Here is a 26,805-nt window from a genome sequence, read left to right on the forward strand (position 1 = left end):
AACTTTGAATTCCATCCATCTTTGGACAATTTCAACTTCTCTTAAACTTCTTCATTCTTTCACCTACAAACTTCATTCAAACTTTAGTTTTAGAGTCTCCACCCTTTGTAGCTCATTGTATTACTTGAGCTCTGTCATAGCTTTTATGGCATTTTTGTAATCACAGTCGAAGTTTTATGCTCTTTTTTACATTGTTGTGAGCGGGTGACATCATCACACAGCTTCATGGGAGACTCATTAACTCATTAACCTACACTTTAAAAGGCACTTCAACTGCTTTCATCACCGTCTTTTCAACTGACATTTCCACTGCCACTGCTATTTCAGTTGCTTTCAGTATTTGTATTCCGACTGCTGCTTCAATGCAACTCAGTGTTTCAGCTACTTCAAATGTTTCAACTGCACATTTTCAGGAGTGAGCATATGCACATTTTCTTTAGCCTTTTCTAGAATAATTTCAAAATGCTTTTTGGAAGCAGCAGCACACTCCTTAATCTTCTGTGATCTGAAACTCTATACTCCAAGGACTCTGACTCTAAAATACTCGAAAAGGACAGAGATATGAAAACTTAAGGTCATCTGATAACTACTGAATAAGCCATGAAACAATGGATTACACAGAGAAAATATCAGCATTGAGATTATGCAACAAATCATCAAGTTGGAACAAAAAAAAACACATTGAAAAGAGAATTCTGTTCTCATATGTCAGGCCTGAGCTGAATGAACAAACCCAACTCTCCTTGCTAGCACACTGACGTGCTCCAGATTATTTTATGGGGATTCACAACCAGATGAAATTCATCTTGTTTGAGTTGCCTGGTGGTTCTCCTGTCACTTTGTGCCATGCTGATCCTCTCCCCAGCTGCCTTCCTGCAAAGGCAACCTTTTTAGCTCAGAGGCCCAGTGAAGGCAGAGGAGGGACTTTTTAGGCAAAAGATGGGTCACAACTTCCCTCCCCTGCTCTACAGATGCTGGCGGGTTAATGAAGTAACAACAAATTGGGCCGCGGGCTAATTTGGAGTGGCGTTTCCTGGCCCCTCTTGGCCCATAGAGATGTGTTTCATTTTCTCTTATCAGTGATTCAGTCATGTGGATTTACGCATGGACGCCTCTGTCTCCCCCAATCGCTGTGCTAATGGAAACTTCGTTAATGTCATTAATCTACGGGCCCAGACATGTACTAAACACATATTTTGCAGTTTGTTCTCCATTTGTCAAATAATACTAAGAGCTTCCTTTAGTTTCTAGACAGTGAAGCAACACAGAAGAAATGAGACAGAGGAGGCGACTATTGTCAGACACTTTGGTGATATTTTGGTTTAGAATTTTTGAAAGGTTCAGGTGACATTAATCTAATAATGGCCTCAATCATGTAGACTATACAGACATTGATGGTCTATAATTTAAGTAAGGAGCGCACTGTAATGTCCTTACATAAGCCTCTAACCACTGAGCAGTGAATTCGGAGTTGTGTATCTTTGTCTTAAATCAGATCTTAATCTCACTACAAAGGAAATGATGAGAAAGCCCCTAGCATCTTTCAGCGTCCACTAAGCATAACAAGATGTGATCTGTGATTACGGCAGAACGCTGAACTCTGATCTCTGCTGGCTGGAGGACACAAGTTCAACACAGTTACTCACAATTTAGCAGCCCAGATTAGTCAGAGGGCAAAATGCTCCTGCCAGGACGGATCCTCGTCCTGCTTATTGTATACATATTCTCTATTAGGTAAATCAGTGTGTTTATATCGCAGGCAAATTGAGTGTAGCTACAAAAACTTCCAGCTGCCTCTGGGTGCTCAGAATTGGGCTGAACTCCAGCCTGGGTGACAGAAGACTTGAGGTCAGAGCTGGGGACCGGCAGGAGGAAGGTCACCTCTTCAATAGCAGGACTAACCGTGATTTGTAAAACGCATGAAGTGAATCTTCAAATTTCTGGCGGAATTAATCGATCAGGGAGTGCCAGAATGGAAACTTAAACTCCAGCTATGCTTCCCCTATTGACAATACTATACTACTATTATGGGTACATGGAAAGATAGCAGAGGAGCTCAACTAATTTATGAAAATGAAAAACAATAATTCCCAGAGCACAAGGTGATATCTTGAAATTGTTAGTTTTGTCCAATCAGCAGTCCAAAACCAAAATATATTTATATTAACAATAACTTATAACATAGAAAAGCAACAAATCTTCACATTTGAGAAGCTGGAAGTAGTGAATGTTTTGCCTGAGAAATCACTTAAATGATAAATCAATCAACAAAATTGCTGTCAATAAATTTTCTGTTGACCAACTAATCAATTAATCAACTAATTGTTTCAGCAGTATAGCATAGGGAGACTGCCACCCTACAGGTCAGGTTTAGTAAATATTGTCATTCTCATATTTTTTTGTGTAAAATCTGTACATTTTCTTTATCAAATGTTGACAGCATGAGAACAGATTTACAAAATTGCCCGAAAAATATAACTTTTTCATCCCAAATACGAACTGGGACAACACATTCTTCACTCAAGCAGTGAGTCACACTGGCCGTGATGCTCTATTCATTCAAAGCAAATGACAAAAATGTCTTAATGAAGAGATAAACTATGTGGGTAGAGGGGCCGGAGCTAGCTGACCATGTGTTTCCTGTCCAGTCTGGGGTTAGGAGCACAGTAATTAGGAAGATGCTAATGGGTCTGACAGTTCTGAGTCCTAGGAAAGCTTCAAACGTCGCTTCAATTAGACGGCACCCTGAAGACGTCTTGTGTGGCCACATCGTCATTCACAACCGTGCTTGGCCTGAATCCTCACATAATAGTCTTTTTTTTCATTAAAGCCTCACATCCATGACACACATATGAACCCTGAAAAGGTAGTTTGTTCATCAGCACCTCCCACAAGCTCATCAACACCTTCAAAACCTTTCTAAATTGAGCCCCTCACAGTTTCGTTCACCAGATTCTAAACATACATGTTTATTCATGCTGATTTTTAAAACCCAACATTATTTCTTGCTTGGTTGATCGACATTTTGATGGCCACGCTCACAAAGCCACTTTAATGTTGTCATTAGTTATGCTTCTCTGGTGGCCAAAAGATGGATCCCTAAGTCGCAGGATCCAATAAGGTTGTATATGAATGGTTGGAGGAGATAAACTACATCAAATAAATGAACGAAAGACTCATGCACTGATGGAAGACGAGAGGAAAAGTCTGTTAATTAAAAATATGAAAATGAACAAAATCTCTGACACAGTTTTGGGCCCATCTGAACAGCTACAGTAATTCTCTCATGAACTTAATTTAATTAACAGGAAGCTGAAAAGTGGCCTTAACCAATTTCTTCTTATTTTCTTGAGCAGGAAAAATAATATTTTGCATTCATATAAATAACTTTAAAAAAAGGATAATTTGATAATTCTTACTTAATTACTCAGTTGGTTAATGTTACGTGATAACTGCACCCAAGTATATTTGTTTCTCTTGGTTTTTCAAATTAAAATATGCTCTTAATTACAGGTTGCCTGAAGTAAGTCTGTGACAGTGATGCTTTGTGACAGAAGACAAATGGCAATTGACCTGTGGATATAAGGTCAACAGCTATTTCAAATTTAAAAACACTTTAGAAACATTATATTGTGAAAATGTTAATGGAGAAAAAAAATATATATTTTTACATAATTTACCAAAATTCATTTTTTTATTCATAGACAACAGTGCGTTTGGGTATGTTTAATGAGATTCTAAATGCAGTGATAGTTATATTGACAGTTATTTAGATGGTTTATCACGTTGCCCAGTTTCTTGTACAGCCAACCAGTTAAAATATTAGTGTCAGAAACTATTGCAAACAGTCTGAGAAATGAGTATGTGACACTGACACTAAAGTATAGTAAACTTGGTCAGGTGAGAGACTTTTTATTTGGTTATTATTCATTTTTACTTCTTTTACTTATCTATTTGTTTGTGACTTATATACTTATTTACTAGTGTTAGGTCAACATGGTGTATTGATGTACTTCTTTTTCTTACCTCTCCTTACAGGAAATACATATTGTTATGGACGTGCTGCTACGTGTACATGGGGGAGGAATAGGTGTGTGTATGTGGTTGCTGTCATCAGATTCTTACTCCTTAGTATTGTGTTTTTGCTTTGTTGAAGTATTTCCATACCAAGACATAGTAAATATTGAGAGAGAAAGAAACTGCAAATGGGAAAAATCCAGTAAATGTCTCCTTGCAGATGAGTTTTGAAGAGGCTCTTTGTCATTTTAATCCACCTCAAAAACAAGAGGATCGATCTGAATTGAAGTAGCAAGCACTACTAACAATTTGGAATCGTCTGTTGTAAATGTCTGGTTTTCTGTCATCCCTGAAGAAATGTGTCTCTTCTGAAATTAAACTCAAAGAAAAGGGAGCAAATATGTAAGAATGAAAGTCTTTCCTGATTATGCCAGAATAAAAGTAGAATGAACTTGTCTTCACAGCTTCCTTCTGTCCAAAAACAAACAGAGGACATTTTGACATGCCACAGTAGAAAAAGCAAAAGGTGTAAATAATAAAATGAATGATGGCTGAATTCCATTTAGCTGCTTCAGTTTCAGGGTGCTGGTATTGTGCATGAAGTCTTAGGGACTGTATGAAAATTATTAGGGGAAGAGGGAGGGTCAGAAAAGGGGGAGGGTGTTTTTAACTTTAGTTTTTTTAAATCAGGCGGAAATATTGCAGTGCTCAAGTCCATCTAGCAGGCACAACGCTGCTGCCCGGGCCTAGTTTACTCGTTTGGTGGCTGTAATAACCTGTAACAGCTGGCTTAATCAAAATAGGGACACCGCTTCAGACAGCACTGTTAGTTTAGATTCTTGTTCCCGGAAGTCGGCCCCTAGCACCTCCTCCGCAATGGCATCACGCAAGTTATGATTGGTCTGGGACCAGCATTTAGTCTCTAAATCACGGCAAGAATTTAAGACTCTGTAATTGCCTAATTTGACACAGTGACCATCTTAACAGACAGAAATATTGTGTAGTCTGAACCCGGCATTATGTGAACCAGCTGCCACAACACACATGAATGAAACTCACGAGCCTCTGAACAACTCCAGTGAATTACTCTGTCAGAGAGGACTTTGAAAGCAGCCAGAGATTAAACTTAGATTTATTCTTTGTTTTAATAAGTACAGTATATTTGAAGCTGCCAGGGGCTAAAACTGCATACTGAATAAAATGGACCACCTTCATTGTTGTGCCTAGGTATAAAATGATCAGTTGCTATTGATCAATAATTTAGACAAGTGCTAGATTATTGACAGGAAGACAAAATATGTTAGGCCGGCTATGTTTCAGAAATCCCCCCATACACTCAATCACTGGAACAGAAATTGCTCCATGGTATATAATAACGCAGCTATGTTTCTTTCCCCCCCTGCAGATCAATGCTAATTGAGGTCCTACATGATGAATGTAGTCTGAAACGTTTTTAACCCACTGACTGCTGAGCAACAACAAGGATGGGCCACTGAACACTGAAGATGTTATTTACACTAATTACTATACAAAAGTTATTTTGTGTGTCTTAAAGTAAATTGAAATTCCCTTTCCAAGCATTATGATACAAGGACAAAAGAGTGTCATCTATTTTATTCTATCTTGCTTGCTCTTGCTTAAATTTGAGAAAATTCCTGCTCAGTTGGGGTATAAATGGGCATCTACTGCATAATATGCAGCGCAAGATGCTTTATAAATTGAAATTTCAAGATTTACTTTATAACTAATGACACTGTGATGTCTCCTCGGAGGCACAGCGGTACAATATGATGATCAGCACGGCTAACAGAAGGATGCTGGTCGATCCCTGAAGCCCTCCAAACACAACTCTCTGTTGGTGCAAATTCAGCTTGTGGACAGCATGCAGCAGATGGGGTAAACCATGCCATCAAGTGGAAAATAGACCTGTTGTGTTGTCACAGAGACAAGTTACAATATAGTCTGCCAATCGGACCACCAGAGGAAACTGTAGAATGGATTTTTAACACATAGCTGTAGCAACAAGGGGAAGCATTCATTCTTATTGTGCATTCACTGCATCAAACGTTAACTAGATCAAAAAGCTGATGTTCATTTTCACAATCTGCCCAAACAGTCAAACATTAGACTTGTTCTCTGAATCTTAGAGAAAAGGATTCTTGGCCTTTGCACATACAACGGACACTGTATCCTGATATATTTAACATTGCAGACTATCACTGTGGCTGCTGAATGTACCGTAGTTTAGAAGTCATGCAGCCTCTGAAACAACAGAATTAAAACAGACACATATCCTGACTCATTGCTGCCACCTGGTGTCAGTTTGAGTCATAAAAACAAGTGCATTGAAGAGGTGAAGGCCATCTTTAACTACACCACTGCGATGCTTTGACAATACCTTCTTATGCTTGACAATCAAGGGAATTAGAAGAATTACAGGAATCCTGCTATTCACAGCAGGTTACTGATATGGGCCAAAGCATGCTTATTTTCATTATTTAAGAAGCTGAAAGAAAAAGTAGCCGTGGGTCATTATTTTGGATATTTTTATACATTAAATCTGACGAGAACAGATGGAAGAATCAACATTGCCCCTTAATTTGCCTAAAACCATGTTACTTATATTTTTTACTGTCTTTGAGCTCCATATTCAGCACTTGTTGACATCCAACTGCATTACAAGAAACCCAAATATCCAAACAGTACTAACCTTCATAAGATATTGCCCTTGACACAACCAATCCACATCAAACATCTATGTCATTATAACATTCAGTGTTTTTGCTATTAGATATTTGCCCTCATGGTGTCTAAAATTAAAACTACTTCAATAACTTCTACACAGTTAGGTAAACAAATGTTTAATTTGGAAAATAGAGCACTGGTATCAAATCAGTACTGTCAGATACCCTGAGTTGAGGAATTGAAATCGGTATTAGGTCAGACAAAATTACGGGCATGCTTACATAACAGCAGATTTAAGATTTATGCCCCTTTATGCAGTGGAGATGACAACAGTCATTTCTGACAGTATTGTATTACACAATTTAATATTTCTTATATAATTGACTGTGTTTACTGTACTACTGGGCAACAGCATTTAAACACAGGTACTACTTACAGCATTATTTTCAAGAGTTTAATGGGAAACACTCATAATAAATTCTTATACTTCCAAATACTAGGTTATACAAGTATGCATTTATTTACAATATAGATTAAAGGGTTGCTTCCTCCACGTCACAAAAAATAAATATAAACATTTTTTCCACTAATCTCTGGTAGCCATGCAGATAATACCTACTGTGAGCAACAAAGCTGGTCAACAGTTTTCATTGGGAAGCAGTTAAAAACTGTTGACAGTGAGGTCTGTGGATTATCCTGAGGAGCCAGGACTTTGTTTCTGGAAGACACACAGTCAGCACCACAAACAAAACTGCATTCACCTTCATTGTATTGAAGTGGCAGCAGAAGTCTCAGTAGTGAAGATAATAAAACCTGCACAAATAAAACCAATCGCTTGACAAAACAAGTGGTAAGTGAGAATTTTTTTTTGTGAGTCATTTGTGTGAATTGATCCTTTAAACTGGCACATACATGCAAAATTAAAATGTTTAATTAAACTCAAACATTTTTTTAATGTTTCTAAATGAAACATAAGATACATGTTTCTTAAAATGGCATATAAACAATGTGAATATGTACTCTGTTTACCAACAAAACAAAACACTGTACTTTGGTTAGAATTGCTTTTCTCTAAAGCCACATTATTACAACAATGAATGATTAACAAATAGTGCAGTGACATGTTTTGGACATGAGGCAGCAATTCTTAAAAGTACATGGCTTTCTTTTCAGTTCCATCTTAAATACGCATCTTTTGATCAAACTCCAGTGAGTTTTTTTTGTCCACATTATTTTTGCCACACAAAGTTCAGTGCAAAACATCCAGATCTTCTTGGATTGTCTTTACGTTTCTTAGAGCAACTCACGTGTCCGTGTGACGCAGCGGAGAGTGACTGCCTTGATGGAGACACCTGTAAGAAAGGAGGGCACCATTATCTACTGCAAATAGACCAGTAATAAATTCATTGTGATTGAGTTCTGGCCCTGTTTGGATATTTGACAGGTTTGAATATAAACATGTCAGAAGCTCATACAGTGGATATATTACCTACCTGTGTGTTCTTGCCGGACAGATAGATGGCATTTTGGCTATATCTGGAGATTGATAAAAGGAGCAAACCCCAGCACGTCCTGAAGAAGTACCAGAGCCCTCTGTAAGGGCGGCTCAACATCTATCACTACGTTGCGCTTCCGTAGAGGATCCAGGCTTGACTCTGTCACATTGTGACAGTGATTCACCTTCAGGGACTGCAGCTTCGGGCAGTACTCTGCAAGAGTCCTGTGAGCACAGCATGCAGAGGATCTTATGGATGGGTGCACAAGTGAGGTGGTGCATGTGCAGGTGTGGGCAAGGATGGCACAAAGTTAGTTGGATTAAACTTGAAAATAAGATATGACATACCTGATGGACTGGTTCCTGACCCGCAGGCAACCTGTCAGGTCCAGCTGCTCCAGGCCCCTGCAGTTCTTGGCCACCTCCTCCACTGACTCGTCAGTGACATTGGCATTGACTGCCAAAGATAGAGACCTCAACTTCAAACACTTCTTGGCCAGGTAGCAGATGGCGTCGTCCTTGAGCTGGCGGCAAGCGGTGAGGTCAATCGACTGCAGCCCCCCGCAGTGGTCAGCCAGGCTGCGCAGGGACAGGCTGTCCACCCACTCGCAGTGCGCCAGGCCGAGGTGCTGGAGGTGCATGCAACTCAAGGACACGGCCACCAGGGAGTGGCGGGTGAGCGAAACACACCCGCTCATGTCCACTCTCTGCAGGTGCTGGTTCTGGCCGATAACTGGCAGCAGCTCCTTGTCTGTTACCCAGTCTGAACAGTTCTGAAGTGACAGGCTATGGAGAACTTTGTTGTCATTTAACATGGAGCAAAACGCTTCCTTGGGAATGGATGGTCCAATCTGTGAATATCACAACAGAGCAGATAGCAGACTTAATCAAGAGCTTGTGCTGCAGCTAACAACACCTCTCAATATGTATTTATAGGTTATTAAACCTCTCACTCATCAGGACTTACCGGGGACAGATCAAAAGTCCTGCAGTTGGCTAGATACACCTGGATGAGGCTGTGGAACTGCTTGCTCACCCTCTGCATGCTGACCAGGTGTTGCAGTGGCAAATAGCACAAGATATGTGGAACAAGAACATCCTCCCAGGGCAAGTCCAAAAGATGACATCTGCTGAAGAAATGCAAACCTTGTTTTACAGCTGAACTTTGATTCTGCATGCAAAGCTAAAGCGGTTGAACTGAAGCAACCATAAACACAATTAAATGTTAACAAACGCCTTAAAAGGCAAGAATAATTACAGTGATATTACATTAGCATTAAAGAATGTTATATCAGCCTGGCCATAAAGCTGCCATAAATAAATGGGAGCAGCTAGGTTACATCTCTTAGTTGTTGATACTCGCAAGCTATCGCTGTTAGCTGAGAAGCTAGCCTGCCGAGGCCACCAATCTAGCTGCTTTTTAAATACAAAACTCCCTTTTTAAAAGGCACTTACGTTCGCGTCTTAACCTCCTCGTCCATCCTGAGTCAGCTATGTTATACAGAGTTTTTAAGGACCTGTTGTTCTTCACAGAGATGCCTAAATAGCGTATTTTCCTTTGGCATCTTGCAAGAATTTGAGATGTAACCCCAACCCAATGCCGCCTTCAAGAACTGTCAGAAGATTTTTATATCGGAATGGGAACATGAATCATCCAACACCGGTATCAAATATGGCGTTTATGGAAAACGAGAGCCGATTTATTGACGATAAAAGCAAAATACCCACATGTATAAACTGTTATCGCTGCCTTTTACCATGTTTTCCCGATTCCATTCTTTTACTCTCTTACTAGCTCCGTATTTAGGTGGTTTAGGTCTAATAAAATCATGGACATGGGTGTTTACGCGGAACAAGTGAACGCAGCATTTGTACTTTTCCGGGTTTACGTCAAGGATCATATTAAAGGCAATTTACATGTTGGTTTACTATAACGATTATAAAATAACTCTTTGAAATATTTTATAGAGACCTGCTATACTCTGATAATCATGTATTTGCCAACATTGGTTGGTTTTACAATCCCTTTATCGGCAAAACAAAATAAATAAACAAAATAGGCTAACTAGTTACAAAGAAACCTGTACAGACATTTTATCAAGAAGGGATGAAATCAGTGTGGGGCCCCAACATCTGCTAGTTGTTTACCTGGAACATTGCATACATGGCAACTTTGTGCTGCATATCATTTTATGAAAAGACTACTTTTATGATTAGTATCAAATAATACACATCAATGGAACAAAATAAACAGTCTATCTCATAATTATACAGCTGTCACAAACAAAAAATGGAGAAAATCAATGTAAGAATTCCTTAATTTCACTCTTAATGTTGAACTGTTTTTTTTTTCTAACTGTCACTTCTAAAGAGGAAAGGTGGCAACCAAAATGACCGTGTTCTGCAGCAGACACATATATGTTTATTTTGACTATCTAATTTCCCAATGCTGTCACCATATTAGCAGCCTCTTTTCCTCAAATACACGTGTTGAACAAATGGCCATCCTGCCAGCTCACCTCTGCCCAGGAGAACAATGAAGTCAGTCATGCTGAACAATTGCTGACCCATGAGTTATGTTTCAGTGAATGAGATGAGCCAACAGGATAGCCGGGTGAATACTCACTCTTGACTGACTAAAATCCCATATACAAGCTAAAGTACGAGCATGGCGAATAAATCAATCTATGATTTCTCTGCTGAGACCCTGGATGGACAGCAGGTTCCGCTCAGTAACTACAGGGGTAAGGTGCTTCTCATCATCAACGTTGCCACCTTCTGAGGGTCAACAATAGAGGAGGTAATATTCTGCAAGAACACTGATTGATTTCAGTCAGATCACATTATTTCATAACACATTACCTGTGCAGTCATTTTTTAAGAGAGGCATTTGATTTTGGGTCCTGTTTCCCTTCAGTACCACCGACTGAATGCACTGATGGAAATGTTTGGTGACCTCAGCTTCACTGTTTTAGGATTCTCCTGCAACCAATTTGGTCTTCAGTCACCTGGTATGTACACTGAAGCTCTTGAAATGTGACAGATATATAAATAAATAACAGATTATTAACCTGGTAGTATAATACTGTACTCTACATCAGTGGTGGAAAGTAACTGTATACATTTACTCAAGTACAGTAGTTAAGAACTATATGGAGGTACTTATATGTTACCTGAGTATTTACATTTTATGCTACTAAGAATCAACCGGTGATTTCAAAACTTTTTGACTTGTGACCCCTTACATAAAAGCAATGTCTGGTTGGGGCCCATTGTCACTTTTCAGATGTCAAAGAGTCATTTCCTCTCTAAACTTCTAGGATGGTTTCATTTAAATGACTGTGTGAGGCCAAAATGTACATGTAGTAGTTAAAACTTGCTCCACCTTGACCAGCTACAACAGTAAAATGCTCCTTATGCATTGATACATCACCAATCTATGTATTATATAAAAATTAGCTACAGGGGCATGAATTTTTACTTTTGATACTTTAAGTACATTTTGCTGCTAATACTTCTGTACTTTTTCGAAGTAGGATTTTGACTGTGGAGTATTTTTACATGAATGTATTGGCATTTGATACTTCTTCCACCACTGACCTACATACATGCTTTGTTTGTCTCATGTAGATGCTCATGCTATGTGGTAAACATTTGTTTGCTTGTTTTGAAGACATAGTTGTGAAAACACACCTTATGGTTTTCATGTGGCATATGTTTAAAACACACTGCTCATAAGTCTGTTTGCTTTTATTTTTTCAGAGGTGAATCATGAAACGCTCAATATTCTTAAGTATGTGAGACCTGGTGGGAGGTTTGTGCCAAAGTTTCCTGTTTTTGGCAAGGTTGAGGTGAATGGATTAAATGAAGAGCCTCTTTTCGCCTATCTAAAGGTAGTGTGTGTCAGATAGGATTTGAAAACATAAGATTAATGAATGTTTTTTGTCATATAGCCCTAATATATTTGTACTGTCAGTGCTGATGCTGTTTTGCCCTGAAAAACCCAGATACACTGCCATTTCTCGTTCGCCACAGGAATCTTTGCCATTTGTGAACCCTGTTATTGGAGATATAAAGAAATTCTACTGGTCCCCAATCAAAGTCAATGACATTCGGTGGAATTTTGAGAAGTTCCTAATCACTGCAGATGGCATGCCCTTCAAAAGGTAAAGTTATAGACCATAGACCTCAAGTTAGAAACCCAATCAGCCCTTAATTTGGCCAAGCACGGGTGTAATTATTAAAGTGGCTCTAATGTTTTCCCTTTACTGCAGGTATGAACTTCATTGCCCCATTGAGAAAGTGGAGAAGGACATAGCAGAACTTCTCTGATGGATTTTCTTTCAATTTGTCACCGGTGGCATAGTGACGATCCCCCAGTAAATGCACCCGTGCACCTGAGCTGGATCTGATGGGAAGAGGAACATATCTCAGGGCTTCAGTGCATTCACTCTGAGAGCAAGTTCCCTTCAGCCACTGGAGGAGTTTTCATGTAAATGTCACACTTTTGTGTCTGCTTCTCAAAAGTATATAAAAATGAATAAAAGTTAAAAAAAAAATTGTTCTTGTAGTTGTGGTTGCTTTTGTTGTTACTATATCATTGAAATGTTGAGTGGGTCACGCAGCAGTCTTCTACAATAATATATTTTATGATTAGATGTTGATTATGAATTGGAATTGTCCTTATGCCGACCCATACTTCCAATCTTGCGCATGCGTACTTCTTAGTCTGTCAGACAGCAGCAGCCAGTAAACATGGCTGGTGTTGGTTTCCGACGGTGGGCCCAAGCCCTTTCTAAAGGGAAAGGTTCTGGCATTTCAGCCCTTTTGTCGGGATGTAGAGCAGGTCAGTAGTGTAACTGCTTTTGATTATACTGTCTGATTAATTTGTCTTAAGATACGTGTCGGGGTTAAACGTTTAAAGCCTCGAATGGACGTAACCTTGACATGCTAACGTTAGCTGACGCTAGCTGAGCGGCTACCGCTGTTCTGAATGAGGGTGAAGGCGGACAGAATAACATTATTGTTCTTTCATTCTTACTTGCTTGCTAGCTTTATAACGTCGACTTGGTTTATTAACGCGCAGTTCTTGGTGTTTCAGCCTCTGGTGTGTCAAAGGATACTGTACTTGGTCCATTCCCGAAGACCCCCGAGGAGAGAGCTGCTGCTGCAAAGAAGTACAACCTGAGAGTTGAGGACTATCAACCTTATTCCGACAACGGCGAGGGGTGAGTTTTATTTTGAATAAGTCTGCCGTTCATAGCAGTTTCAACTGTTTTTGGGGTTTTTTCTCTGCAGTGTTGAGGTAGATTTTGAAACGTAATGTTCAACTAATACTTTATGTATGTTTTTGTATGATTTCCCCCCGGGGATCAATAAAGTATTTCTGATTCTGATTCTGATTATGTTTACTAGATACATCACCACTGTGTGAACCAATATCATTACATTATTACATAGATGATTAACTACAGGATATCGTTGTGTTTTTGTAGCTATGGTGATTATCCAAAGCTACCAGACAGATCTCAGCATGAGAGAGACCCCTGGTACCAGTGGGACCACCCTGACCTGAGGAGGAACTGGGGAGAGCCGGTAAGATAGTGATGACTTTATTAATGATATCAGGTGCCGTCCATTGGCCAGGGGGGTATCTGCCTTATGAGCTTATCGCAGACATATCACTATTGGTGAAATTGGAATACAGAGGTCGGTTCTGCTAACTCTTGGTACCAATTGTTCAAAAAAAAAGTGGGAGAGGGCGATTAATATATCCTGATCAATAATGCTTAATTATATACTTACATAGTATCGTATAATCTCATAAGATTGCTTGCACAATGCATAATTTTGTCCAGACTGTCTGGAAGCGCCACTGTAGCTCTAGTTTTTGACATTTCTGTAGATAAAAACATATTTCTGAAGTGCATTATATCATTCCTCTGTATAGGCACTATTGTTTTTGGATATTTAGACAGTATTCAGGTCAGCTTGGTTGTACAGAGGCACTGCTTTCTCCACCCAAGGCAGTGCCTCTGTACATTCACCAGTTCACATAGATAGACAACATAAATAGTTATTACAGTATGAGATTGCCCATGACTGTTAATTAGTGATTGTTCTCCGTCTATTTTTAGATGCACTGGAATTTTGACATGTACATCAGGAACCGTGTGGATACATCTCCCAGCCCTGTGTCCTGGTCCACGATGTGCAAACAACTGTTTGGTTTCATTGGGTTCATGCTGTTTATGTTCTACCTTGGGGAGACATTCCCATCTTACCAACCTGTTGTAAGTACAGACCAATGCTAGGATTTATTTATTTTTGTACTACATACTGTTTTCCGGGGATGTGAAATGACCTGATCAATGAATCTATATAGCCAATTCCTGTCTTTAGGTCACCACTCTGGGTCATTAAATGATTTGTTTTTTTCTTCTTTATATTATTTACCTTATATCACCCCCAATGTTTTCACCTGCGCCATCCACCAGTATCATGTTACAATATGTTCTGTGTAACATCTTAAAGTTGTCTGGCTCACTTGTACAAACAATAAACACCCAGGATAAGTGTCAAAGACAGCAAGATAACAAATTGTCCACCAAACAAATAGATCTGTAAAGCTGGTTTTCTTGTAATCTAGTGTTTATTATTTCCAACTAGTAACTCTAACTTGTTTATATGAATTTAAATTAAGGACCCTGTTTAGTTTATTTACTATTTTGTGGCGGCATCCATCCTCAATTTTGCAGTCACTCGATTTCACTCTTGAATACTTTTAATCATGTATTTGCAATGTGAGCAAAACTGTTTTGATATAAAGGAGTTATATGACACTGAAGTATATGTTACTGCTGTGCCACCTTTTTAGATGAAATGCTTTTGACTGTGTCCTTTATTTAATAACATGCACATTTTTAATAAAGCATTTGTCTTTCTTCCAGGCACCAAAACAGTATCCTTATAACAACCTGTACCTGGAGAAAGGAGGAGATCCGGAAAAACAATCAGAGGAAGTCAAACATTATGAAATCTAATAACTAAAAACTGATTCTACTTCTGTATATATATATATCTGTCAAGAATAAAGATGTTAACAGTTACATTCCTCACTGTGTCCTGTTTTCTTTATTATGTATTACTATTTTGACTTAAAAGTAACGAGAACATTTGAACATTTCTGTATCTCTCGTTATGAATGCAAAATATAGAAGATACATGTTGGGTCAACGGTGACATCGGGGTTACCTTAGGCCACTGCCAAATGAGAAATGTCCGTGTCGGCTACCGTAGCGTAGTGACAACACGGCAAAGCACTTTGGTCGGATTCTGTCTGTGGCTTAGCTGCTAGTTCGGGTGATAAGTAGCTCCCCAGTTTGTTGTGGATGCGGACAGTCAGGCTGTGATATTGACAGTTGACGTGAGTCACTTTCAAAACATATCTATTTTTTTTGCTGGGTTTAAACGCGTCTGACACAGTGCCTTGCGTTTCTGTTAAAATGTGGTAACAAGGGTGGTGGCTGTTAGCTTGCTTGCTAGCGGCTCCGGTTATGCACTGGAATGGGCACTGTCGGTAAGGTGCAACGTTAACCTCCTAAGCCAGCTCCTATGACTTAATCACGTATGTAATGGAATGCTTGACAAATGATCTGATGTCCTTAAACTATTCAAGTGATTGTAAGGTAATGGCTGCAATCAGATATTCCGTGTACAACATGTTTTTACTTAATATAACCAAAGCTAACGGTAAGTATTTGGAATGCTAACGTTAGCTAACTATCAGGCTAGCTTACGTTAAATTAATTCTTAAATGTCATGGTGAGAATTTGATGTAGATAACATGACCGGTAACTACATTCAACATACTACGATGTAGTTAACTTATAATGTTGGTATAACAGACATCTTGTGACACGGGTGAGAGCTATCTGTATTGGCGAACGGTTTGGCAAGTTAACGTTAGCCAGCAATGTCAGGAAATAGTCGGAGGCAATCTGTCAGTAAGGGCACCCTGTTGGAGCTAAGTTAGAAAGTAGGAATATCTGATCTGTACATCAGATCTGTACGTAAACGATGCATTGTAAATCCACAATAAGTGTTATGTAAATAAATGTATTATCTTTGATTTAGTGGAGTCGGTTCGTCTGTCCAGGACTTGAAACTTGTAGAGCAATATGAGGCTGAAGGAGATCCAGAGGACTGCCCACCAGGCGTGGAGTCCTGCCGGACACCATCCTATCCACCTGGCCTTAGGAACATCAGCACAACAGCTTGATGCCTCTTTCAACACCACAGCTGCCCTAGAGATATTTGAGGTGGATTTTTCTGATCCCTCTCTGGACATGCAGCTCAAAGGATCTTTACCCACCACAAACAGGTAACTTATAGAAGTGATACAAAAATCTCTTCTACTACTGTCCACATCAGCAGAGAAGCGACTTGGCTTAGTCCTTTGATGAATACTTTGCTTACTGCTTTATTTTGATGACAAATGATGGGCCATGAGTATGCCATTTATAGAAAATAACTCGATATACTTTTCATATGCCATAGGTTACACAGTATCGTATGGGTGAATTTTGGAATGGGAGCAGATGGTACTGGAGGGCGACTGGTTGGTGGCAGTGAAAATGGCACAATAACTGTATATAACCCCGAGGCCATAATGAGCTCTGGAGCAGAGACTGTAGTGGGACAGTCTGACAAACACACAGGACCCATTCGAGCACTCGATTTCAATCCTTTTCAGGTAAATGTCTGCAGTCAAAATCTTCTGTGTCCATGGAGACGGTTAATAGAAGGACTTCTCTTTCCTGGTACTGTAGTTCACATTATTAATCAATTTTCCCTCTGTCAGAGTAATCTCCTCGCATCAGGAGCAAATGATGCAGAGATATATATCTGGGATCTGAACAACTTCAGCAGTCCAATGACACCAGGGACAAAGACGCAGGTGGGTTCATGATGGAGAATGAAGTTCACACATGTCTGTCACAAGGAATGAGTTAATTTCTTATGTTGATCCTGACCCCATTTACTGTTAGAGTCAAAATAGAAACCACAGCCTTGTTTCTTTACCTTTGTAGTTTCATGCCTGTGAGTTAAGAGCGAAAGCCACAAGAAAGTTTTGTTTATGGTTTCAATTTAATGTGTTGTGTATGTAACTGCCCTTAGATAATACAGTTATTGATGCCTTGTCACATGGACATTTTCTTTATAAAATGTTGTTCCAAGAAAGCCATTCATACATTCCATTAAAACAACAATTTAACTTTTACTAAATATCTTAATTCTACTTCACTATTAGCAGATTTCTTTAAAGGGACATTTAAATAGGTATCAATAGTGTTTGCCTGGCACAGGCCTTGTAGTAATATATCATTTGAATATGAGGGATCTGTTTGTCTTAGACTCCCAGTCAGGTTTGGTTTGACATTAACAGCCTTTGTCTCTTCTTCCAGCCCACTGAAGACATCAGCGTTGTGTCCTGGAACAGGCAGGTCCAGCACATCATGGCCTCTGCCACCCCCAGTGGGAAAGCAGTTGTGTGGGACCTGAGAAAGAACGAGCCCATCATCAAGATCAGTGACCACAGCAACAGGGTTGGTGGCTTTTTTACAAAACATAGCAAGTCTAAAGCTACCTTCTGCCAAATCACTGCAAGTCTGTCTTTAAAAAAGTTTAAAAACTTAAAATGATTATCTTGCACCCTGTCGAAACCCCCGTTATCATCTGTCTCAGTCTCATCTGTTGTGTGATTTCAGATGCACTGTTCAGGAATGCTCTGGCACCCTGATGTGGCCACTCAGTTGGTGTTGGCCTCTGAAGATGACCGACTGCCAGTCATCCAGATGTGGGACCTCCGTTTTGCCACATCACCCCTTAAAGTCTTCGAGAACCACACAAGGTGAGGCTTTAATGCTTTGTGTGTCACGCTCATTTCTGTTTTTAGTCATCTTGCAGAATATACTGTATGTACCTTCTGTTGGTATTTTCTTACAGGGGAATTCTGTCCATATCTTGGAGCCAGGCTGACTCTGAGCTCCTACTGAGTAGTGCTAAAGACAACAGGATCCTCTGCTGGAACCCAAACACTGGAGAGGTATATCACATTAATTGCTGTTTCTTTGTTTTCCCTGAATTACCTTGCCTGTCATGGATTCTCACGTGTCATTTCCTTCATTTTAGGTTATTTATGAGCTTCCAACAATGAACCAGTGGTGCTTTGATGTCCAGTGGTGCCCCAGGAATCCAGCCCTGCTTTCAGCCGCCTCATTTGATGGGAAAATCACTGTCTACTCTGTGATGGGGGGCAGCTTGAAGGCTCAGCAGCAAAGCACAGCTGATAAGGTAACTGTTGTTCTTATGTGATGTATTTAAACCCAATGGCTGTGTGCAGAGCTGCATTGTTTGTCCACAGGATGGTGCTGGTGTGAAGCAATTGACTAATGAACAACAGTTTGTCATTGACATGTACAGAATATAACACAGAATCTAAAAGATAGTTAAATGCCTCTGATTTCAGAGGTAATTGCATGAAGTAGGGATACAATCAACGATTGTTTTCACCATTTATTAATCTGCTGAATTATTTTCTCAAGTTAGCAATTAATTGTTAAGAAAAGTCAGAAAAATTGTTACAAATGTCCATCACAGTCAAGTCAACATATTTGAATGTCTTGTTTTGTCTGACCAACAGTCAAAAACCCAAAGATACCAACACGTTTGCTTAATCAATTAATTGATTATCTACATATATTAAGATAGTTGCAAATTCATTTTCTGTCCATTGACTAATTGACTAATTGTTTCATCTCTACCGCAAAGAGTTGTGCTTTTAACATTTAACATTTTATTTAACAGATATCCTCCTCATTTGATACAATGGATCCCTTTGGTACAGGGCAGGTGCTGCCTCCCCTGCAAGTTCCTCAGCCCACAGTGCAGGACACCATAGTTCCCCCTCTGAAGAAGCCACCTAAGTGGGTGCGCAGGCCTGTGGGGGCTTCCTTTGCTGTAAGTGTTACATTAAAATATTTTATATGCAAGTTTATGGTGTTGTTAGGATTTGCGAAATCTTTTCATTTATAATTATTCTGTTGTTATTTGTTATTTTTTTCCTCAGTTCGGTGGAAAGCTGATAACCTTTGAGAATCCCAAGCAGCAACCAGTGCAGAGCCCCCAGCCCATCCCTAGACAAGTGTTTGTGAGCCAGGTTACCACGGAGACGGAGTTCCTCCAGCGCTCCAGGGAGCTGCAGGCGGCGCTGCAGTCGGGCTCCTTCAACAACTACTGCCAGGCCAAGATTCAGAGCGCCAAGTCAGACGCTGAGCAGGACATATGGAAGTTCCTTCTGGTGGGCCCTCACGTCCTCTTGATATTGAGACATAACATTAAGTCTGTCAGTCTGTGTGGTGGTGTTGTCTTCTGAGCTAATTCACTTTCTTTGTTTACAGGTAAACTTTGAGGATGAAGCCCGCGTTAAATTCCTCAGACTTTTGGGTTTCAGCAAAGATGAATTGGAGAAAAAGGTATTCTGCCTCTGATATATAACTGATATATTACTGATATCTGTCATATATAATAACGTCCCTGTGAATCATACCCTTTGTCTTAGCTGTAAAAAATATTGTGTTTATTCAGATTTCAAAATGCCTGGGGAAGAGTTTTCAGCACAACGGACATGGAGTGGATGCCAAAGATCTGGCAGAAAAGATGCAGCGGCTCACCACGGAGGTCAGCACACAAAATGTTTATTTTCCAGTCTCTTTGGTCATTGTTATTTGCATACCAAGTTTTGCAGCTCTTGTTTAGTGTAAAATATTCTTTGTTGTATTTCCAGAGGTCTGATGATGCAACTGCGGTAGCTGATGCTAGAACCTCAGGTTCTGTTTCACCGGCAGACTTCTTTAGTCAGACCCCAAAGGACAACTCCAACTTCCAGATCCCCGTGTCATGTGGTAAATGGTCTCATCTGCAAACACAATTAAATATGTGATTAAAACACACATTATCTCATTTTACATCTTGTCATTGTTTTTCCTGATTGCAAATATAACTGCAGTTTGTGTTGCTCGGTTGATCGCTATTGACCTTGTCATTCTTTTTGAAGATACCGATGGTTTGATAAGCCAGGCGCTGCTGGTTGGTAACTTTGAAGGAGCTGTGGATCTGTGTCTGAATGATGGACGATACGCTGAAGCCATCCTGTTGTCTATCAGTGGAGGAGAGGAGCTGCTCAAGAAAACTCAGCAAAAATACCTAAGCAAGCAAAAGAACAGCATTTCAATGGTAAGAGTATGTTTGATTTATTGTGGTGCAGTTGGTACAATAACAGAGGGAAAATATTTTAGCTGTATGTTTAAGTTCATTTAATTTGTTCCCAACTGTAGCTTATTTCATCGGTGGTGACCCAGAACTGGAGAGACATAGTGCAAAGCTGTGAGTTGGACAACTGGAAGGAGGCTCTCGCTGCTCTGCTGACCTACGCTCACCCTGAAGATTTTGCCCGTCTGTGCGGTAAGTCGCTCACAAGTGTAGCAGCACATGGATCATGCTGCGACTTGCCTTGCTTGTAGGAGATGTGTACCATTTCAGCAGTACTTGTTTTACTTGCTGAATAACTTTTCTTTGTGAAGTCACCCCCCCCCGCTGTCACTTCAGCCTCCCCTCTGTCTTTAACATTGTTTCATTCTGGTATCCTTCTTGGTAGATACCCTGGGAGGCCGGTTGGAACATGAGGGGACAGAGAAGCGCTGCCTGCAGGCCTGTCTGTGTTACATCTGCTCTGGGAACATTGAGAAGCTAGTGGAGTGCTGGGCCTTGCACAGAGACAGCTCCTCTCCTCTTGGTCTAGAGGTATAATCTTTATAAGGTTTAGTCTTGGCTTTGCATGAATTAAATACTTTTAACTACACTGTGGCACCAAACACATGCTGTGAGTGTGAGCACAAAAGCAAATGTGAAATATGTGCTGTCATATCCGAAAATGATCAACAAGTAGAGGAGAATAGTAACCTAGAAGAAACTGATTTTTTTTCATTGAAAATATTTATTTGTACTTTCCCACTCCTACGGTATAAATTAAGAATAGTTGCTTGTACTGACGCGCAAAACCGGTGTAGCAGTTTGAGAGGAACTTTAAAGATCATTTTTATGGGCTGCACATGCAACACGTTATAGCCTAAAGGTGAGAGCACTGAGGAATGTAGAAGTCATAGTGACATTTATATGTCTTTGTGTCTCTGTGTGTTTTTCAGGATCTGGTTGAAAAAGTAATGATGCTACGTAAGTCAATCGAACGCCTCCGCAACAGCGAGGTGGCAGTCCAGAGCCCCATCCTGGCCGAGAAGCTAACCTGCTATGCGGGCATACTGGCTGCAGAGGGCAGTCTGGCCACTGCCATGACCTACCTGCCTGAGAACTCAGACCAAGTGAGACGCATAGCAGTAACCTCATTTCAAAACCCCAGTTTCATAGTTTTGCTCCATTTGGATTGTGATAAATACCTTTGTGTGTTTGCACAATTTTGTCTCCCCAGTCTGGGATCAAGATGCTGAGAGACAGACTGTTCCACGCTCAGGGAGAGGCTGCCATTGGACAGCAGCCTCCAAACTCCTTCAACAGAGTCAATGTGTCCACAGCCAAGCCCAGTCCTGCTGCTCAGAGTCTTGCACCAAAAGCACAAGTTATGGTATAAGTCGAAAGCATTAAATCATTCATGTATTTTGCGAGGTTATCTTTCCTATGTAATTATGGATGTTTGAACTTTTCTTTAAAACGTAATATTATTTTTTCCCCACCTTAGAGTCAGTACCAGCCTTCTGCTCCTTCCCAGATGGCTGCCCAACAGCAGCCTCCTATGCCGTCGGTTTTTACCCCACAAGTTGCTCCAACCAACACCGGGCCTGGTCTGCCACCTTCCTCTCATGTCCTGCCACCCAGTGCGACCCGCCCTGCAATGAGGCCTTCCTACCCCCAACATCCTGCTCCAGCTCCAGGTTTGACGCTGACTATTTGTATTTTACTTTCAGGTGTTTCAGGCTGATTTTATTTGATGTAATGGTCCTTGTCCTTTCCCAGGTTTCCCTCCTCATCAGCCATTCCAGCCTCAACCTATGCCCATTGGCGGGCCCTCCGCCTTCCCTCCTCCAGGTCCTTCTATGCCAGCTGCTAATTTATCAGGACCTCCGCTACAGCCTTCGTCATCCACCCCCGGAGGCATGCCCCCCATGCCCAGCCCCGGGGTGCCTCCGTCAAGCTTCATGACTTCTACCTCTTTACCCTCAGGCCCCATGCCACCCAGCTCCCAACATGGAGCCCCAGTTCCCATGTACCCAGGAGGCCTCCACAACCAGGGGCCTGCACCCCCCATGGTTTCTGGTCCCTATGCCCCTCTCGGTTCAGGGTATCCACAGGGAGGCCCCGGTGCTCCTGCTGTAAAGCCCTTCTTGGCACCTGCTGTTGCCCCTCCTCCCACAGGTAGATGTCCTGTTGGTCACTTTGTAGTCAACAGATCACAATTACATTCATTCCATTTTCTTTTTCACATGTTTACTGAAGTATTTCTAGATAGAGACAGAGCTACACGTAATAGACGTTGGCAGGAATCTGTTGCTAATGGTTACTGAATTATTCAGCTGTCCACCTCGTTTGACTTGCAGGATACTTTCCCTGGCTGAATAACCAGTGTGACCACCCAGGTGACAGGGTTAGGGTTGGACATGGAATAAGAGTGCATTGATATATACACTTGAGTGACCAGACAAACACATAAGTAATGTAATACAATGCTATACAATATCCCAGCATTTAGTTCTATGTTTGTATTAGATTCCAGTGTGCAGGGTTTCTATATTTTTCTGGTCACTCAGTGTATTTCTTGTGGTGTTTGCTTGGGCTGCTGTATGCTTGAGGGAAATGTAGTGGTTTGTTTGTATGTATGTTTTAAAACACAGGAAACAAAAGTTTCCAGGCTTGAATGAAGATACTGTAGGTTATCATACAGTGTCAGCCCTTTTAAAGATACACTTCATACATTAATAGTGCAAATGAAGACTTTAGTAAGACATTTTACAACATTTTCAATTGACACATACATGTTTGAGATCAAAAAGGTGTGTATGAGATGCTTATAACTATTCAGCACTTGGATATTGTTACTGTTGAGTAATTACAGAGATGCTGCCTGAATATTTGGCCATGTTTGCCGTTTTGTTTCTGCATAAACTGCTGAAATCTATGGCTTATTGACATGTTTTTGCCATGTAAACTAACCATGGCTGCTTGAGCATGAAAAAAAATGCCGCTAGTCATTCAAATTCTCACTCATCTTCTGAATTAGGACCTCAAGAAGGCTGGAATGACCCACCAGCCGTACGAGGTGGACCCAGGAAGAAGAAGGTATACCTGCATTTATCGCTATCACAATAGTCTTTAAGGTCTTACAATTTTTTCCAGTCCATGCAATATTTCCTTTAAAATATGATCAAATAGAATAATATGCTTCAAGGAATGGTTTGATATTTTTCTTTTTATCTGATTTACTCCACAATCTTTCCACTTACCCCTTGTGAACTGCAGAAGTACCCTTTGGGGTACCACTGGTTGGGAATCACTGCTCTAAGATGCGTGGTATACATAGTAAAAGTCTGCTGTGTAGTAGTACTGACCAAAGTTAAATAATTTAACCCATCAAGAGCTCAGTTCAATAATTTAATCTATCATTCATTCTTAAAGCTCCAGTACTAAATATTTTATTTATAGCTATGAATTAAATGACAACATGTTATTTGAAATGGGTTGTGTGTAGTGACAAACCCACAGAGAATTATGATTCTGTTCTCATTAAACTCATTTCCAGCAGTGGGAGTCAGATGTTTTCAGCAAACAAGCTCTGCTAAACCAAAAACCAACACCAAAGAGCAGACAAGACAAAGTTAGCAGCTAGCTAACGATGAGCTAACTAAAGTTGGACATGCAGTCAGCTTGTTGTGGAGTTCCTCTGTGGCCAAAAACAAATAAATGTAGCTTTAATAGTATGTCAAATCTAAACTGCTCAGCTTCAGCCTTCCTCTCACTGGCTGGATGTATCTTCCTGTTGTGTGTACGCAGGTCCCCGATAACTACACTCCACCAGCCCCCATCACTGCACCTGTGATGGGATTCCCTGTGGAGGCCCCTCAGCCCCACGACCGTGCCCAAGTCCCCCCTGGAGCCCCCCAGGAGCCCAGCGTGCAGGTTGGCATGTGACATGGGGCCGTTATGTGAATTGTCAACAGCAACACACAACAAACATGTCAACACCTTGTGTTTGTGTCCTTGTTTTCCTCAGCTCCTCCAGCAGCTGCCAGCAGAGAGGGTGGAGCAGAAAGAAATCCCAGCTGAACACATGGTCCTCAAATCCACCTTTGACAGCCTGGTGCAGCGCTGCCAGCTAGCAGCAAGAGACCCAGTAAGTCTCACTACATGTGTGTGCGCACATGCATCCACATTTTTCTGTGTTCTTAATAAAGCTTGTATTGATTGAAGGGAAAAGTTTTGGATTTTTTGGATATAAAATGACCACAAATGTTTCCTTTTCAGCAAACAAAAAGGAAACTTGATGATGCAGCCAAACGTTTAGGATACCTGTATGACAAGCTGAGAGAGCAGTCGGTAAGAATGTATTACATGCACATCATGCTTCAAAAAAGTTAGAATGAGTAATTTATTTCAGGGTTCCCACAGCATGTTTAGTGGACATTTAGTAGTAATGTCAGAAGAAATCAAAACAGTGAAGTGATGTGTTTTTGGATGCTGGTGACATTTTATAGACCGAACATCAGGTGCCACATAGTAACGTGTAATATTGTCTCCCTGCCGACCTCTTAGCTCTCTCACAACATCCTGAACGGGCTCCACGAGATCAGCCGCTGCGTGGCCAGCCAGAACTACCAGCGGGGTCTGGAGGTCCACACCCAGGTGGTCAGCAGCAGCAACTTCAGCGAGATCTCCGCCTTCATGCCCATCCTCAAAGTGGTCATGACCATCGCTAACAAGCTGGCTGTCTAACACCTGGGGGACACCACCAACCAGACATCAGTGTTATCACATTGTTATATATGTATTTATTTCTTTTTCGACCCGACGATGTGCTTTGATTATGAGAATAATTACTGATGATATTGCAGATTGCGGTCTTCATCACTCCATACATATTCCTTCCTGGAGGGACTCTGCTGATTACGGCAGTGAGGTGGATCTTCGTAGAGATTTGTCGATGTTGCTGTGGTAATTTTACGATAAGATGAATGTATTCTGAGAGTTGTGATTCTGTGTAAATTCAAAACAGTTGATGTAATATACGAAACAAGTGGTGCAAAGTTTGACTCAAGGCGGTGTTTGTACAAGTAAATGCATTTTCATACTCCACATCATGCTCTACACGCGCATATTCTTCCTCTTACTTTGGCAGCCGTCGAAATATCTTTGATTTGAATACATGCAGTGCTCCCGCTGCAGAAACACAACATCTGGGTCGTAGGGGTGGACATCGTGAGAATAAAACTATTGCTATCTATACTGTCGGTGTAGTTTGTACGAGGGAGAAAGTGACTGATACTAAGACTGATCAAAAGCACTGTAACATAAATACTGATTGTTCTCTTCACCTGCTGTAACAGATTGTGTCCAGTTGATTGTGCCATGAAGGTTTTTTATTGGGCCAAAGCACTGCAGAAGAATGCCACACAGTGATTGTGTATTAACTGTTTAATCTTTTTTTTTTCCCTCCTCCATTTTGTGTTAACTTAGCCCTGTTAGCTTGTATGAATAACTGAATCTTTTTTTTTTCTTTTAACCCTCAGACTTGCATCAGTGTGCATGTTAACTGCTTCACATGGCAGCTCCTGAACACAAATTACATTCATTTATGTTGAGCTATGAATGATCAACATCCGTGCTGCGCCCTCCATGTTAGCAACTCCCTCTGTTACCCCGGCTACATCTTCTCCTTTTGTAACTCCTGAATTAAAAACTCATATTTGTTTTAGATTAGATCATACAATGATACCAACTTAAATTAATTTACAAATAAAGACATGATATTCTGAGGTTTGTAGCTGGACATAAAAGCTGGATAGTTTGGTGTGTCATGGCAGCAGAAGGCAGTAAAGTGCCTCTGTGCTCATTTTGGTTGCACAGATATTTATACAATCCATGTTGCTTACTTTACTCATTGCTGTATCTTTTTTCAAATAAAATTTCACTTCAATGGTTTTGAGACTAATTCATTAATTTCTTCAAACATTAATTGACTCATGGATTATTTCATAGAACTAACTTCAGGCACCAAGTTCTAACTAATGTTTGAGAAAGCATCTATTAATTCTTTATGGATGAGTTATTAGTCATGAATAAGAACTTTAGGGGTGCCAGGTTTTATAAAAAGACAAAGTGGCATTTGTTCTGTTAAGTTCATACACATACATATTTATTTGACAGCTATAGTTACCTCAGATTTTACATACAAAACACATGATGGACAAATATAATATGAAGCATTGTTCTGGATTAAACTACACAACAGTATATAAAGTAGTTAAAAATCTCAACTAGTTGTA

The 26,805-nt window shown here is 40.5% G+C and overlaps 4 protein-coding genes across 5 annotated transcripts; 3 read left to right on the forward strand and 1 right to left on the reverse strand.

Moving 5' to 3' along the window:
* Nucleotides 1–7,844: 7,844 nt before the first annotated feature.
* On the reverse strand, nt 7,845–9,678 carry fbxl15 (F-box and leucine-rich repeat protein 15). 2 transcript variants are annotated; one of them, XM_070927643.1, is made up of 5 exons: nt 9,653–9,678; nt 9,165–9,324; nt 8,546–9,048; nt 8,196–8,422; nt 7,845–8,054 (listed from the first exon to the last, which is right to left on the reverse strand). In XM_070927643.1, exons 1-4 carry the CDS (start codon nt 9,676–9,678, stop codon nt 8,233–8,235), a joined length of 879 nt encoding a protein of 292 aa, XP_070783744.1. In that variant the 3' UTR covers nt 7,845–8,054; nt 8,196–8,232. The 2 variants fall into 2 exon arrangements, with proteins under 2 accessions (XP_070783744.1, XP_070783743.1); XM_070927642.1 differs by lacking the exon at nt 9,653–9,678 and having other exon boundaries at nt 9,165–9,374.
* A 1,187-nt stretch (nt 9,679–10,865) lies between these two features.
* On the forward strand, nt 10,866–12,529 carry gpx9 (glutathione peroxidase 9). The gene is made up of 5 exons (XM_070926787.1): nt 10,866–10,997; nt 11,115–11,208; nt 11,960–12,090; nt 12,233–12,363; nt 12,472–12,529. Exons 1-5 carry the CDS (start codon nt 10,866–10,868, stop codon nt 12,527–12,529), a joined length of 546 nt encoding a protein of 181 aa, XP_070782888.1.
* A 381-nt stretch (nt 12,530–12,910) lies between these two features.
* ndufb8 (NADH:ubiquinone oxidoreductase subunit B8) lies at nt 12,911–15,311 on the forward strand. Its single transcript, XM_070927058.1, is given in 5 exon segments — nt 12,911–13,043; nt 13,299–13,425; nt 13,693–13,792; nt 14,335–14,490; nt 15,148–15,311. Coding segments are annotated over 5 exon segments (609 nt in total). The 3' UTR covers nt 15,241–15,311.
* Nucleotides 15,312–15,553: 242 nt separating this feature from the next.
* On the forward strand, nt 15,554–26,461 carry sec31b (SEC31 homolog B, COPII coat complex component). The gene is made up of 26 exons (XM_070927709.1): nt 15,554–15,623; nt 16,334–16,580; nt 16,757–16,952; nt 17,061–17,156; nt 17,665–17,805; nt 17,968–18,110; nt 18,206–18,305; nt 18,392–18,553; nt 19,067–19,219; nt 19,329–19,559; nt 19,660–19,734; nt 19,847–19,939; nt 20,046–20,163; nt 20,316–20,494; nt 20,596–20,722; nt 20,916–21,061; nt 21,463–21,636; nt 21,744–21,896; nt 22,011–22,203; nt 22,286–22,684; nt 22,867–22,905; nt 23,547–23,605; nt 24,317–24,442; nt 24,537–24,656; nt 24,788–24,859; nt 25,076–26,461. Exons 2-26 carry the CDS (start codon nt 16,378–16,380, stop codon nt 25,253–25,255), a joined length of 3,678 nt encoding a protein of 1,225 aa, XP_070783810.1. The 5' UTR covers nt 15,554–15,623; nt 16,334–16,377; the 3' UTR covers nt 25,256–26,461.
* The last annotated feature ends 344 nt before the right edge of the window (nt 26,462–26,805 follow it).

This window comes from Enoplosus armatus, chromosome 20 (genome assembly GCF_043641665.1).
Source record: "Enoplosus armatus isolate fEnoArm2 chromosome 20, fEnoArm2.hap1, whole genome shotgun sequence".
Classification (NCBI taxonomy): Eukaryota; Metazoa; Chordata; class Actinopteri; order Centrarchiformes; family Enoplosidae; genus Enoplosus; species Enoplosus armatus.